The sequence below is a fragment of the Triplophysa dalaica genome, chromosome 16 (assembly GCF_015846415.1).
Source record: "Triplophysa dalaica isolate WHDGS20190420 chromosome 16, ASM1584641v1, whole genome shotgun sequence".
Taxonomy (NCBI): domain Eukaryota; kingdom Metazoa; phylum Chordata; class Actinopteri; order Cypriniformes; family Nemacheilidae; genus Triplophysa; species Triplophysa dalaica.
In genome coordinates, this window is record NC_079557.1 from 16,150,056 (window position 1) to 16,164,692 (window position 14,637).

At 39.7% G+C, this 14,637-nt stretch overlaps 1 protein-coding gene across 4 annotated transcripts in view; it reads right to left on the reverse strand.

Annotated features, from left to right (window-relative positions):
• Positions 1–14,637, reverse strand: part of slit3 (slit homolog 3 (Drosophila)) — a 197,055-nt gene that overhangs the window by 31,031 nt on the left and 151,387 nt on the right. For all 4 annotated transcript variants that reach the window (XM_056770348.1, XM_056770347.1, XM_056770346.1 and 1 more), the window contains 7 exons: positions 13,471–13,542; positions 11,748–11,891; positions 11,293–11,456; positions 7,791–7,941; positions 6,396–6,470; positions 5,709–5,852; positions 3,434–3,577 (listed from right to left, as the gene is read on the reverse strand). In XM_056770348.1, the coding sequence (XP_056626326.1) occupies positions 3,434–3,577; positions 5,709–5,852; positions 6,396–6,470; positions 7,791–7,941; positions 11,293–11,456; positions 11,748–11,891; positions 13,471–13,542 (894 nt within the window). The remainder of the gene's footprint in view (positions 1–3,433; positions 3,578–5,708; positions 5,853–6,395; positions 6,471–7,790; positions 7,942–11,292; positions 11,457–11,747; positions 11,892–13,470; positions 13,543–14,637) is intronic.

Genomic DNA, 14,637 nt, shown 5'->3' on the forward strand with positions numbered 1-14,637 from the left:
CTCAAAGATATATGAACATTAAGCACAAAAAGTTTTTTTCTTAACTGAAAAACACTTAAAATAACACCAAATGTTGAGATTGACTGCCTAAATGCAGTCTTACGCAAAGCATGCTGGGAACTGAAAATCCCCCTCAACCAGTCATGTTGAATGAACTTGTTTATATAAGTAAACACAACAATAGGTCAAATATTATAGGGTTTTGCGTTCTACTCAACACTGTTAAATTACGGTTAAATTACTGTCAATCACTTGTTGTAAAGCTGACGGATCTACATTTTACTATAAATAACATAGTTAACTTATGTTACTTCAATTACTTGCATTCTTTATGTACTGTGAACAAGAATGGGTCAAGTAAAACTAACAGCAGCGACAGTTAAATTTTTTGAGTGTAGACTGTAGGTCAGTGAGTCAAGCAAACAATATATTTACTTTTGCATTGCCTTTTAACACTTGCTATTTAGAAAACCTCTCTTTTATTATGTTTATTTAGGGACAAATATTATTATAAACAATTGTGATTCATTCAAAGAAGTAATCATCAAGTCACGTAATGAAAGCTAGAGAAATCCACAATTATTTTATAGTTATAAAGGTGTTATTAATCAGCCACTCAAAGCTTCAGAAATAAGACGAGGGCTGTGTAATAAGACACAAACACATTTTCATCAGGTATGGGTGCAGAGTGATCCATCAAGCGATGGCTATGGGGAGCGCTGGAGCCGAGGCTTCACAGCCAACTTATTGACCCATTTTTCACACGTCCTCTCTGAGCTCTGGAATTTCATGCACTGGAGAAAAGACCTAAATCAAAAAAGTTTAGCCTTGAGTGTAAAGCTTCGCCAGCAATGACTCTAGAAGGCCCACCAGGGAACCGGCTGAAGGCCCACACATACGCCCATCTGACTGATACATACGGTAGAGGTGGCCCATGCTGGTATAGGCAGAGAAGAAATCTTTAATACAGTAACAAACAGAGTGGCTGAACTTCTGCTGGTTTGCCAATAGACGTGTTGCAGCTAAAGGGTATAAGCCTATGCTAACACAAGGCTCTGTTTCACACCAGCAATCTGTTTGCCTTTAATTATTCCTACAGCACTTTCTGTAGGCATGACTTATTTCAAAGGGCAAAGAAATGCAAGACTACGAGAGAGAGAAAGAGAGTAAGTTTCTGTATAACTCTATATCATATGTCTAAATGTTAGAATACTACAAAAACTGGTAACATAATGTAACTGCTCAGGTGTTTAAAGGCAGAAATATACATTACTATATGAAGAGTTTTAGGACACAAAGGATTATTTCTCAGCTAAAATTAATTAATGAGAGCTATTTTAACTATTATAATCTATCATTAAATTCACGTCACAAAAGCGTCTCTGTCCTGACTGCTTCTTTCAGCCCTGCAACCTCTCCGCCCGGAAACACTCATCCACTCTGCTCTAATTTCAGCAGAGGTGGAGGGGTGAATGATGGAGTGAGAGAGACAGAGCAGTGTGCCCAACGTGCCTGCTGCACAAAAGAGGGAGGAGAATAGCTGGCGAGCCTCTCCCTCTCCTACTCCCGCTCTCTCTCTCTCTCCCTCTCTCCTGGTCTGGGTATTTTTAGCTGGCCTGTGCAGAAATGGAAATGTCAGTCTCTGGGTGATTAGAGAGCTAAAGAGTCATGCAAAAGAGAATCTAAAAGAGCTAATTGTAAACCATGCAAATGATGCATGATGGATTTTTTTACTTGCGTGGAAGGTGCATTTGAGGAGAATGACGCACAATCGTGCCACCCAATTCCAGTCAATATGTGCCAATATGTCATTTACTCCCACAAATAGTTCAAAATGAACACTAAGTTAGAAAAATCAATGAAGCCCCTCCCCTAATTCCACCCCAAAAACTATTGTCACTATCTAACAGCAGATCGTACTAAAACATACAAACAAGAATGTAAAAATTTACATGAAGCAGCCGTAGTAAATAGTTACTACGGTATAGTTACGAATTTCAGTGAGATTGCTCTGTTTCTTAGCAGTTGCACCACAAATGCTGAAACATCGTGAATTTTTTTTTTTCATTTTCAAGCTTAAATTGCTTACTTGAAAAAAAAACCTATTATGAGTTCTTACCTTTTGAAAAAAAAAACATGAATAAATGTCATAATTTAATTACAGTTTTACTGAAATGTACATTACAAATGTTGTATGTACAGACTAAAAAAATCTCTAGTGTCCAATAAAATATGCCACAGTGGTAAGCTTCAAAACATGCCAGAAAATAGTTTAAGCCTGGATAAAAAGTGAGACATGACGTTTGTATGACTTGATTGTGTGAATTCTCCCTGTTGTTTATGCATGCAAAAGTTGATTGGGTAGGCAGAACGAAAATCATGTCCCCCCATGCATATAAGAACTATCTGAGTGCCCCTCTCTTCAGAATCTGATCACGTAGTTCGGGTAGTAAGAGTGTTTACAGAACAACAAAAACAACCAATCAATCTATTTTTGCACATTGCGATATGTTCCAGTAATACCTCGCCACATCACATTTCATCAGTTTACAGATGCTCATTCTAGTGGCAGTTGTCATTTTCATTCCTTTTTTAAAACTACGGTTCCACTTTGTTATTCTGAATGTTTATCAGCATCTGTTTCTCGGTGAATATCTGTGAGATCTCTTCATTTTCTCTGTTGATCTTTCTCTTTCTCGTCATTCCCTCAGGCTCATGATTGGAGTGCATTTTTGTTTATCGGCTCTTTGTTTACTTCCCCGCAAAATGCTTCGGCGGTATTAATCTGTATTAAAAATGTACCGGGCATCATTGTGCCCAGCTGTTCTCAATTCTTTCAAAGCACACATTCAAAAGCAGAAATGTAATGATGCTAGAGAGGATTCTGTGAATTTGCCTTTGTATGGACATTATCATACAAAATTCTAGTCCATTTTTAGTTAGCGGCATTTTTTACTGTTGAGCCGTTTCTTAATGTTCTCCCTGCCCCAGGGGGCAAGCCAACAATTTCTCCTCCGAAGTTCAAGAACAACCATTTTCGACAGAGACAATATAACCTTATAATTTTGAAAAACATCTGCAAACAATAACACATACGAAAAATGGAATTCTCCCCCTAAACCGCATTCTTATCCTCTATACATATGGAGATATAATAGCCACTTGATTGTTGGAGGTGCGTGACCCGATATGCTGTTTGACTTCCTGCGTGTTTGTGTGCAACGGAACTGAATTTTTTTTACCTAAATCATGTGGGTTTAAATCACCTTCAATGAATAGTTTGATTAGGTAGCGAAGCTTGTTTCACTTTAAATTCTTAGGAATTATATGTAATTATATCTGTTTGTTTAACGCTAAAGAATTTAAATTGGTTAAGGATGCATAAATGACAGAAGTCGTGGAGGTGAATGAACTGCGTGTGTGAAGGACTCACATTGTGGAGAGAGAATGCAGAGTGTTGAAAGCTCCTGGGGCGATGGTGGAGATCCGGTTATCGTAGAGGGAAAGCAGCCGCACAGAGCTCATGCCGGTGAAGGTGGTGTTATCCACACAGCTGATCTGATTACTCCTCAGCATCCTGAGAGGAACACAGAGGCAGGTCTGATCACACCGAGCTCACAGTGACAAATGTATTCAGTGAATAGCAGTTTAATAGTATGATTGTATAGAAGAGTTCACATGTACTATTTGTTAACTCATAACTGTGTATGTGTATTGGTGTTGCATCTGTATCTTTGTGGGAAGCTGATGAGTTACATGAGTTACATTGGCGGGACCTATAGACTTTTTCACCAGAAGTTAACTTCTGGACTGTATTCGGTTATAATGTAACAATTTATTTGATATTTAATTAATATTAATATTTATTAAGAATCATATTTTATGGTATTAAATTTAAGTTTGGGCGACAAAATTTGTTTATGTTGTTGTTGCTGAAACATTCTATAGTCCTATATGGACCATATAATGCTTTGACTAAGAAAAAGTTAAAAGGTACAAAGGGTTAGGGCATAAAAAGAATTAAAGCGGAAATTGATAACTTTTGTCTCTCTATCGCCATCTCTGTTTAAAATATATCATTGCAGGTTGGTGTACATACTTTTCTTTACACATGCTGTAGTCAAACAGACCCACGAAATTCAAACGGTCAGCTCAACTTATAAATTATTATTATGCACTGAACACTGATTTTTTATGTACTTTTTATTTTGAACCCCCCGAAAAAAACGATTACAAAAGGGAACACATCTTCAACTAGCGCAATCTTTTGACAATGAACATACCACACTCTGATACAAGAATAAGTGTATGAACAATGTTTATAGAAACATATAAAAATAGTTTTCCCTGCAGTAAAACAAATCGTTAGGATTTAGATTTTTTCGATCGACATCAGATTACTTTCTATGAATAAATGATATAAAAGATTAAAAAACAGAGCATCTGCATTAAAAAAATAATCTGTTTTTGCCTTTTTTGTGAGATTTCTTAAAACAGACAAAAAGCTGAAAAAAAGCATGTTTTGATGATTATCCTTAGAGTATATGCTGCACCCTTTCCGAAGGTGGTTAACACCCCCCTTTTTATAACAGTGAAAACATAGTATGACGGAAAATGACGTCAATGGCAGGGAAGAACTGTCTCATAAATTAAAGAAAATTCTGACAACAGCGGGGAAAGACTTAAAGATAGAATTTGGGTTCATGGTTAGCATTATAACCAGTTTTATTCATGTCATGTCTATTGCTTTATGGTTTTCAAGCCATTTACTTAGCACATTAGCCAGTACAGTAACCACGTGCATCTGCTCTGTAAGACACCGCCCGTTCGGCAGACACGCTGGCCATTGAGACAGCCTGCTCCTTGTCATCGGATGAGATGAGTTTGTGTGTGGTTAAATGGCCAAAGGGTGCCCAAAGCAATCAGGGTCTCCTAAAGCCCCTCAGTAGCACAAACGGGCAGAATGCAAACCAGAGCTCGTCGTGATGAAAAACCGAAAGCAGCAAATTCGGCATAATACTCTAACAAACAGGGATCTGAGACAAGCAAACTCAATTTGGACACATACTCCTGGGATTTGAAAGCCACCAAATCCAATATTGCAGGACCATGATTCCATTCATTTGCTCGGGTGTGCTACTCTCTCTCCAATTAATCTAATTAGAGAGAGAGAGAGAGAGAGAGAGAGAGCAGACCTAAGGAAAGCTCTTTCTAACCACCAGGCCTCGGAATATGCATTGTATGAGCATCTTTGTGCCCGAGCATAGGGAGCGCTCGTGCCCATAAGCTTCTTTGAATAGAATCATGCGGTCAACATCTTGATTAGATCTGATGCTTAAAGATTCACTTTTGCTGTGACGGGAATTTTCATGACATTTTCTTTCTCAAAATGCTTATATGGAAAAAAAACTCTTTGTCTGCATCCCAATGCCTTATCCCCACTGTGAATTTATATTCAGATCTGTGCGAATATGTGATTGTGAATGTGAATGTGGTTAGAATGCACAGATTTATTTTAATACGTGATTTCCAACCAGGAATGCGTGAACCTCAGGGGGTACTTGTCAGAAGTCCAATTTCTCTGCTTGGTTCTAAACCTTATTTTGCATATATACATCTTGAATTCCACCTTAAAGTTTCACTTGTATTGCCCTCACTCTCAACTGTACACACAGCAGGGTTTTTTTAAGCTAGAGGGTGATACTTACAATGTTTTCAGGCCACTCAAACCCTTGAACATCCGTCCGTTGACTGATTGCAGCTTGTTTCCTGTCAACAGCAGTTCCAAAACACCTGCGGCCCCATCAAACGCTCCCTCACGGATGTCCCGCAGCTTATTGTTACTCAGATTTCTGCAGAGATGAAATAGAAGACGTCAACTCCTCTTGAGATCCAATACACAACACACTTCTCACGTCTCAAAGACATCATTTATTACTCTGACAAATTACAGAAAGCACCGGCACTGCCGTTTGCGTTTCATCATCAAACAGACTATGTTGTGATTGCATCCTAAACAAGCTTTATGATGATTCACAGGTTAATTTTAAACATCGCTCCAGTAAAAAATAAGGTCAGCATGTTTGATCTGCCCAATTTATAACTGTGCCTGATACTAAGCAATTTCATGCATGATAAATCACTGCTTCTCCTCCCTGAGCGAATGCCGTTTTTCCCATTCTCACAGTGCGCCTCAAATATTGTCTGACAGTAAATCACTTCATGCTTTTGCCCATTAATATGTAACATTCCAGAGTCTGGTCTTCCCTAATGTCCATAGCATTATAAAGCATATAAAGCTATTGACCTGAATCTCCCAAATATGCCAATGATGTTCAGCAGCCCAACCCAAGAGCTCTAGTAAAAGTAAGACTGTGAAGTCAACAAATTCGTACATTTTCCGCAGGTTTGGGAGCTTCTTGAAAACCCCTGAAGCCTCAAGGATGGAGATCTCGTTGTCGTTCAGCCGTCTGGTATAGAATGAGAGAGAGAAAGGTTCATTGTTAATAATTCGCCGAGGACCCACAAAGAATAACATACAGTAGCAAACCTCAATGAAGCATGATGGAATGAAGATGAGAGCTGATGGTTACAGGAAATTATTATCATTCAGACTGTCATAGGCCGAGAGACGGTATATATATACAGCGCTGTGATGAAATAATGACATATCCGTCTCAGTATCCGTCTCAACTGTCATGCATTTAGACTGTTGAGGGGGTATAACAATAATTAACAAAGAACAAAGATAAATCGAAGTTGCAATGAAAGGAAATGTAGAAAAGGAGAAAGAGAAAACAGTATCTGCATGGCAAACTCTTTCCCACAATGCAATGTGCAAAACTTGACCTTCAAATATAAATGTGACAAATGTATCAAATCTCAATTGGGATTTTTAATCCAGCTGTGGTAGCATTCTACAGTTTGCATATTGTTTAAGCCTCAAATCACATGTTGCGTCTATAACCCTGCGAAAAACACGAACTGTGCCTCTTTCTCTCTTCAAATGATCCGCGGTGCGCGGGCGCACTCCAAAAAGTTTAACTATTTCCATCTCGATGTGCCGCTGTCGTGCCTACATTTAAAGTAAAAAATATCCGCACGGAAAAGACGCCAAATGCGAGTCGGTCCTAACAAGTAATTTTATTTATATATATTTTAAAAAAATCATATTAAAACATATTTCAAAAATTATTTTAAAAAGTGTATCCACTATTCAGTATAAACGGCACAGTACGCTTCATTCTGAACACGGTCAGATTGATACAGACAAGGTCTAGACAGGGATGAGAGAGACTCTTCAAATATTAGGAAGAGCAGAGTACAGTAAATGCACCACGGGTGTCATTTTGCGTCCCCCCAGGGCTGATTTTCCCAGTGGGGCCTGCCATGGGACAACACATCAGACATGAAGTGCCGGCTCTCGGTTGAGCAAGAGCACTATAAATAAGCAGCTGCGCTAGCGGGTGCAAGCTGTAGTCACTGAGCCACAGAGAAGACAGAGAGAAAGAGAGTGTCTGAGTGTTACAGATGACTCGAGTTGATGGGACTGCGGAGGAAAACCCTTATGTGCCCTCTACACATGAAAGCAAGGGCAAATGCATTGTCACCCTGCCCAGGGAACGCAGAGACCGTGTGGCTAATGGCCTGGGAGAGGCCCCTGACATTCATTCACTATAACACAGCCGGGTACGAGAGGACAGGAAAAGAGAGGACTGAGAGGAGGACTGTGCGAGGTTTGAATGATTTCTGGGGGCGGCTTGTAAGATGAGTTGTGTGTGGGTTCTTACAGGTCAGTTGTGTGCTCGGGCAGGTAAGGGGGTATTTTGGTGAGTTTGAGGTTGGAGCAGTCCACCACAGTTCCTTCACAGCGGCAGCGCTCGGGACAAACCAGATCCTGGAAACAATCGCTGCTCAGACGACTGCGGTAGTCCTCCGAACCTGACCGACAGAGACACAACGAAAGACAGACAGGTTATCAGACAGCTTCTCATACACATGGGAGAATTTCATCAAATCTGTCAAGAGTATAGCTGGGTCACAATTCTATCACAAATGGAAAAATACAAATATATATTTTACACACAAAAATATTAGGCCTGTATTGGGACCGTTAGGATTTGCTGCACGGTGGCATTATTTCTCTGAAAAGTAAAAACCAAAACACTGTTACATAGTGTACTGCATTACAGTAATGAGAATGTAATGAGAACAATACAAAAGTAAAATGTCTAGGACTGATGCATTATAGGAATTGGGGGAAATGTGCTGAAATCAAAAAAAATTAAACTGTCAGAAAGTAAAAACATCTTAATAATAGTTTCACTTTCATTATATAAAATTATTTAATTTAATTTTAGTTTGTGTAGAAATCACAGACATTTTTTCTTGTAAGCTTAAACAAACACATATAAGACTTTTATAATTTGAAGGCACAAAAGATTTAAAGGCACAATTCACCCAAAAATGAAAGTCCTGTCATCATTTATTCACGTTGTTTAAAACTTTGAGTCTTTCTAATGTGAAACACAAAATAAGAGTTTTTGAAAAATGTTTAAGTGGTTTTTGTGTCGATACAATAGAAGTCAAAGGGGTCCAGTGTCACCAACATTCTTCAAAATATCTTCTTTTGTGTTGGGCAGAAGAAATTAACTCATACAGGTATGAAATGACATGAGAGTGAAAAAATAATGAAAGAATAAACCAGAAAAATTATTTCTTCCACATTTCCACAAGCAGACACACATGTCTACTTTATCACACAAGTTGTGTGTATTTCCTTAAAGATAACCTCACCGTCTAGCAATAGGTCAGGTATTGGAGGTCTGGCACCAAAAAGTGTTTTGACATGAAAATACAGGCGTACCGCAAGGTTCTGGTTGTCTGAGATAAGTCTGCTTTACATCACCCATCACTCGCCTGCCACTGTTTATCTTATTCTCACCATCTCTTTACAGCCTCCCTGAAACGCCCAGCCAAAGACTTACAGGAGCAACACAGATTCAGAACGTTAGCCTTCTGAGTCCCCCAAACGAAGGCACAAGCGTTCTGTTGTTCCAGGGTTAATGAACGCCACCTCTCCTCGGAGTGGCACAGAGAGGTGCCACCACACATATCCCAGAATGCCATGCTGTGTGCGAGTATGTCCAGCGATCCCTGGTGCTTGACGGAACCATGTGAGGCTTGTGTACGCGGCGGCACATGGTTAGATCAAGCACAAGAGACAGCTGCACCAGAGGCCAGAGTGGAGGAGCGGAGCGGAGCGGGGCGGAGAGGCGGGGAGGGAGCAGCCAGGACACAGCAGCCAGGAAGCTGCCCAGAACTCTGGGTCACCATGCACATGGGTGGGCCGGCCACTTTCCCTCATACTGGGCCAGGAAAGACAGACAGACAGACAGACAGACAGATGTGAAGGTCACACATACAAGACACACAAGAGGTGAAAAGGAGCGGAGCAAAGCCCTCTGCCACATACACACATAAAACACATCTAAAACACACAAACACTTGTTAGGGTTTCCAACCGCACACCGGGGGCCGGTAGCGTGTCTGTGTGCTCTTTTCTTGCACTTGTTATTGTGCTTCTAGACTGACAGAGTTTTAATGAGAACAATTTGCAGCTTGATATCAAAGCGAATAGCGGCTGCCCACCGAATAATCCCACCCTGAATTCGGCTGCGTGTGGGGGGCAGGTTCACACTCGTAAAGCTTCCTCTACAAAGCATCTTCATTCGGGTTCACAACAGTCAGCATTGTCCTATGAGCACTCTGAAACCTGGCAGTGTGTGAGAAGAACTGCTCCAGGCAAGAGTATGCCACACAGAAAATGCACGCACACACTCACATGAAGAGGAATGCCGTTTTACTGCCTTGTGAAGCAACATGTGCTGTAAAGAGCTGTGATCGGTAGGCCAGAAGTTTGGTCTTTCAACATGTCAGAGCGGTATTAGATCAGACTGCGGAGCAGATGGGTGGGGGGCAGTGCTGGAGTTCGGCTTCATTCACTTGATTCATAGATACTCTGTGTGTCTGTGTCGACGTTAAAACAGAGGACATATTTAACACATTTGAAGCTCTTTATTTTTGCTCCTGAGGTCTCTTATAATCTCAGTCAAGGGTTTCAAAACCAAAAACGCTTGAGTTTAACGCAACCCTTATCAGAACATGACACGTCATTTCTTTAAGACTTCAGCAAAATTCATCACATGATATTTACAGCCTGGTAAAATTGGTTGAAAATATCTGGAGTACATTAGGAAACTTTCCTTTAGTTTTACTTTGAAAAATTTGAAAATACATTAAGATGAATGGTAAAGTTTACAGGTAGTGTCTCCGGGACTCCTTGACTGTGATTTCTTTGCCTCAAAAGTGTTCAATGACTTATTAGTTTCCTTTAATGATCTGAACAGACTGAGGAGGGAGCTTTGCATTGTGAATTTACAAGGGGTGTAATGATATATTGATGTATCGCATATCATGACAAAAAATATATGCAGCTATGGTGATTGTTTTACAAAATTACGCTTGTATAATCCTATTGATTGAGCTGCAAACATGCAACCTTCCTCAATATATGTTTTGATGATTTATATTTTAATGTTTTAAGAAATTAGCTTTCATAATTTAAATTAAACCTAACCCTAACGTTATTTTTTTTATTTATGACGAAATAATTTTTATTCATTTACCTAGAGAAGGTACACATTGAATGTAGTCAGCTCTTAAACAAAACAACAAATCTTATTAAAAACTGGAGACGCACCAATACCAAATTTCTCCACCGATACCGACTATTCAGTGATATCTGTTGATTCTGAAGATTATATGAACATTTTTTAACTTTCTGAATGTTAGTAATTCATACAATGACTATTAATATTGACATGGTGATGTTTCTTAACATTTTCTATATACAGGGCACAAAATGTATTGCATTTTCCTGTCCTCTTTTGATTGACAGGATATGTCAGCTGGCTGTTTTCAGTCAATAGTGTGAAAATTTGCTTTTACTGATTATTGCCCAACATATCGGTGCATCTCAATTAAAAACTGGTAATGTTTTGGAAATGTATATTTGAATTTTAAATAAAATTGTTAAAAAAAAAATCAAAATATCGTAAAAAAAAATTGTAAACCCAGTACTGTGTATCGTACTGAATCATGAGCTTGGTGTATCATTTCCCATAGAATATACAGTAGAGTTTATCTACACAATAAATCTCTTTCAGCTCCAAGTCCTGATTACCATTATACTTCTTATTTTTAACAGTGTTCACGTGTGTTGAACTCTACCTGTGCAGCGGAACTTCTTGCCCTTGATCTGGCTGATACGTTTGTTGGCGAGCCGGCGAGGATGGCTGCATCGAGCTCCGCTGGTCTCAATCGGGTTTTCAAACAGGTAGTCGGCCAACCACTTCAGATGGCAATCACACATGAATGGATTCTGCGCGAGGTGCCTGCGGAGGTGAAAATAACTTGCTTAATAAAAGTCGAGGGAGTCCACATCATCAAACAATAATGCCCTGTGATAACATTACTATTACTATGCATGAATATGTGTGTTGAAGATGTAGCGCTAGGCTTTTCCATCAGTGATGTTCACATTGATCTCACTGTTGTTGTTTTGTACTTGCAGTTAATTAATAGTGGGTGAAGTTGGCTCTGTACAACAATTGCTTAGATACTGGAGTCTCAGACTGATGGTGGTTGTGAAGGATGGCCTGTTTATGTGTGTTTGTGTAACTCACAGTGTTTTGATGGCACGTAGTGGGATGAACAAGCCTTTACTGATGGTCTGAAGCTTGTTGTCATAGAGAGAGAGCAGGTTGAGGTTCTGCAGGTCTTTGAAAGTGTTCACACGCAAACAGTTGATCTTGTTGGCGTTGAGAAGCCTGGAAGAGCAAACAAACGTAATCCTTTCATCATTTACAAACACAGAGAATGATATTTGGAATAATGCTTATAACTTAACAGATCTCAACCCCCATTGACTCCCATATTAGGAAAAAACAATGGCAGTCAAAAGTGCCCCAAAGCTGTTTGTCGTCCTACATTCTTCTTTTGTGTTCAACAGAAATTTGCCACCGTTCAGGCCGCCTGACAATTGACTAACGCAGTCATGTGCTTAATTACTGAAAGCCATTGTAATGAGGTTTTTGTCAGGCTTTGACTTTTGTTTAGGATATTTTTTGGTTATTTTTGTGTTGTACTGCTGGATTGTGTCTTCTTTACTTCCCTCCCATCTGGTACCCCATTTATTTTCTCAGCGCTGTTAATTACTCTCACCTGCTCCTCATCTATGTTCCCTCTATTTTAGCCACGGCTGTGCCAGTTCTCTGTGTGGCGATGTACTTGTTTGTTACCTTGTGTCTCGCACTGGCTAACCCTGTTCTCTCTCTCTCTCCGTTCTCTAAGTTTGAACTAACCTCCGTATCCCTTTATAGGAAAGTGGCAACCAGTGAGCCGGTTTGGGTATTTTTCTCCCTAACGGCTCTTTTGGCTTCTTGTTTTCTTTTACGGACTTTGGCGGATTACTCGCACTATGGAGAGAACAGCCGGCAGTGTTTCCCTGTTAAATGGATAGGAGTGCCCTGCCGTATTCTTGTTTGTTTAATAAACTGTGTTATCACTTACCCTGCATTTGAGTCCTTTTGTCGATCCTCACAGTTTTGTCCTTAAGCACACATGTGCATTATTAGTATACTCGCGGGATGAACTCATTAGTTAAAAAATAAAGAAAAGTTTATAAAAATTAAACCATGCAAAGCTAAAAGACTCCTAAATAGCTGAAATGCCCCGAGGTTGTCCGTTGAAAGGGCCTTATTAAGAAAACCCATTAGGGGTGAGCAACTCTAATTGTTGATAATTTGTGTCATTACAGCATTGGAAGGTGAAAGTATCGACTGTACCGCTCCGGTAAATCTACAACGCTTAGTTATAATAACAGGTGATGTGAACTTATTTACGTGCATGCACCATCCACAAAGAACAGACATCAGATTTTCCAAAAATCCTTTGAGTAAGAACAAACCATTAAATGGCCATTAAAACAGACTAATTCAACTAAATTTAAGCATTAAATACAAGACTACTTATGTTTTAGCAGTTTCCTCTCATACCCAAATGTAAGCAGTTTTGAAGGATATGTATAGCAGTCGGATCCAATTTACATGCTAATAACGCTGAGAGTGTTCCCTCGAGAAGCCACAAATACATCTTTATGTTACTTTGAGTGAAAACAGAAGACAGTCTGTTTTCTACTTTGACTGATTTATGAGGACAGAGGTTGAAATGTTCTACCTCCCACAACCCACCCGAGTGTGACTGTAACACAGCGCACCTACTGTATCCTCATTGTGAGGGACATGAACACAGCCATACTCACATACATTCACACACACACATTGACACACACAGAGGACAGTATCTTCTTGACATTGCATGTTAGTGAGTCATGTATGCGGCACTCACAGCAGTTGCAGTGACACCAGACCGTCGAACAGGCCCTTTGGGATCTCAGCGATTTTGTTTCCGTATAGGACCCTGCAGACAGACAGAAACAATGTTAGAGATGCAGTAATTCATCCCCCAAAACTAACATTTTATCAAAAAAAATTCATTCTTGAAATTTGGAAAAAACTCTTCACACAGCACATGGAACAATATTCATGACACACTGAAGTGCCCTGAAATGCCCGGTTTTGATACATTGCTGTAATTTCCAGGGTGGGTGGGACATATTGGGTGGCAGTCCTTTTTTTTAGAATAGCCAATAGAATTTAGTGTACCTCACATCCTGGAATATCAGAAATATCACAAAAATGGTTGACCAATGATGGCGAAAATGAGATGTTTTGAAAGTTGATCACCAACCAATTTGGGATTTTTTTGACTTTCATTGTATAAACATGAAAGCACTAAGACATTTCTCAAAATATCTTCTTTTTTGTGTTTCACAGCAGAGAGAGTCGTGTCCAGGCTGTGACATGAGGGTGAATTAATCAAGTCAGAATTCTTTTTTTGGGTGAAATATTCCTTATAAGTACTGACAATCTTCCTTTCCGCAGAAGCTCATATTACAAAACCAAACAATCTGTTCATAAGAATGTAAAAAAATTCAAACCAGAGCAGTCCATAAAGATCCTTCAAAGATTTCTACTTTTGTGTTCGACAGAAAAACACAACAGAACATAGGATTGGCACAGCATGAGGCCGAGTAAATAAAGAGGAAATTTTCATTTAAGGAGTTCAGTAAATCAACTCACAGGTCTCAGTATGTGCGATCCATGTGCAACTCATCAAGAGTCTTAACACATTCTTATTTGTGGGCTTGTGTGTTTGTTGCTCATCTTGTGTGTCCCACTTTTTTTTAACATTCCCTGTGACTACAGCCCATCTTTCTCCTCTCAGTGTCTCTTTAATCACGCAGTCTGTGTAAATGAGCTCTGTCTCGTTTACAGATGTGTGGGCCGGACCCTGGGTTATAGATCTGCCTGCATTAATATGCGCACGCTGAGTTCTCTGTCTCTTTCTGAATTGTTGGGGTGATTTAAATGAAAGTCCTCCCTTGTGTTCACGCTGCTGCAGATGTCAGCAAACGCTTGCACATACACACAGGCAGACAATGGTCGTCTCCTC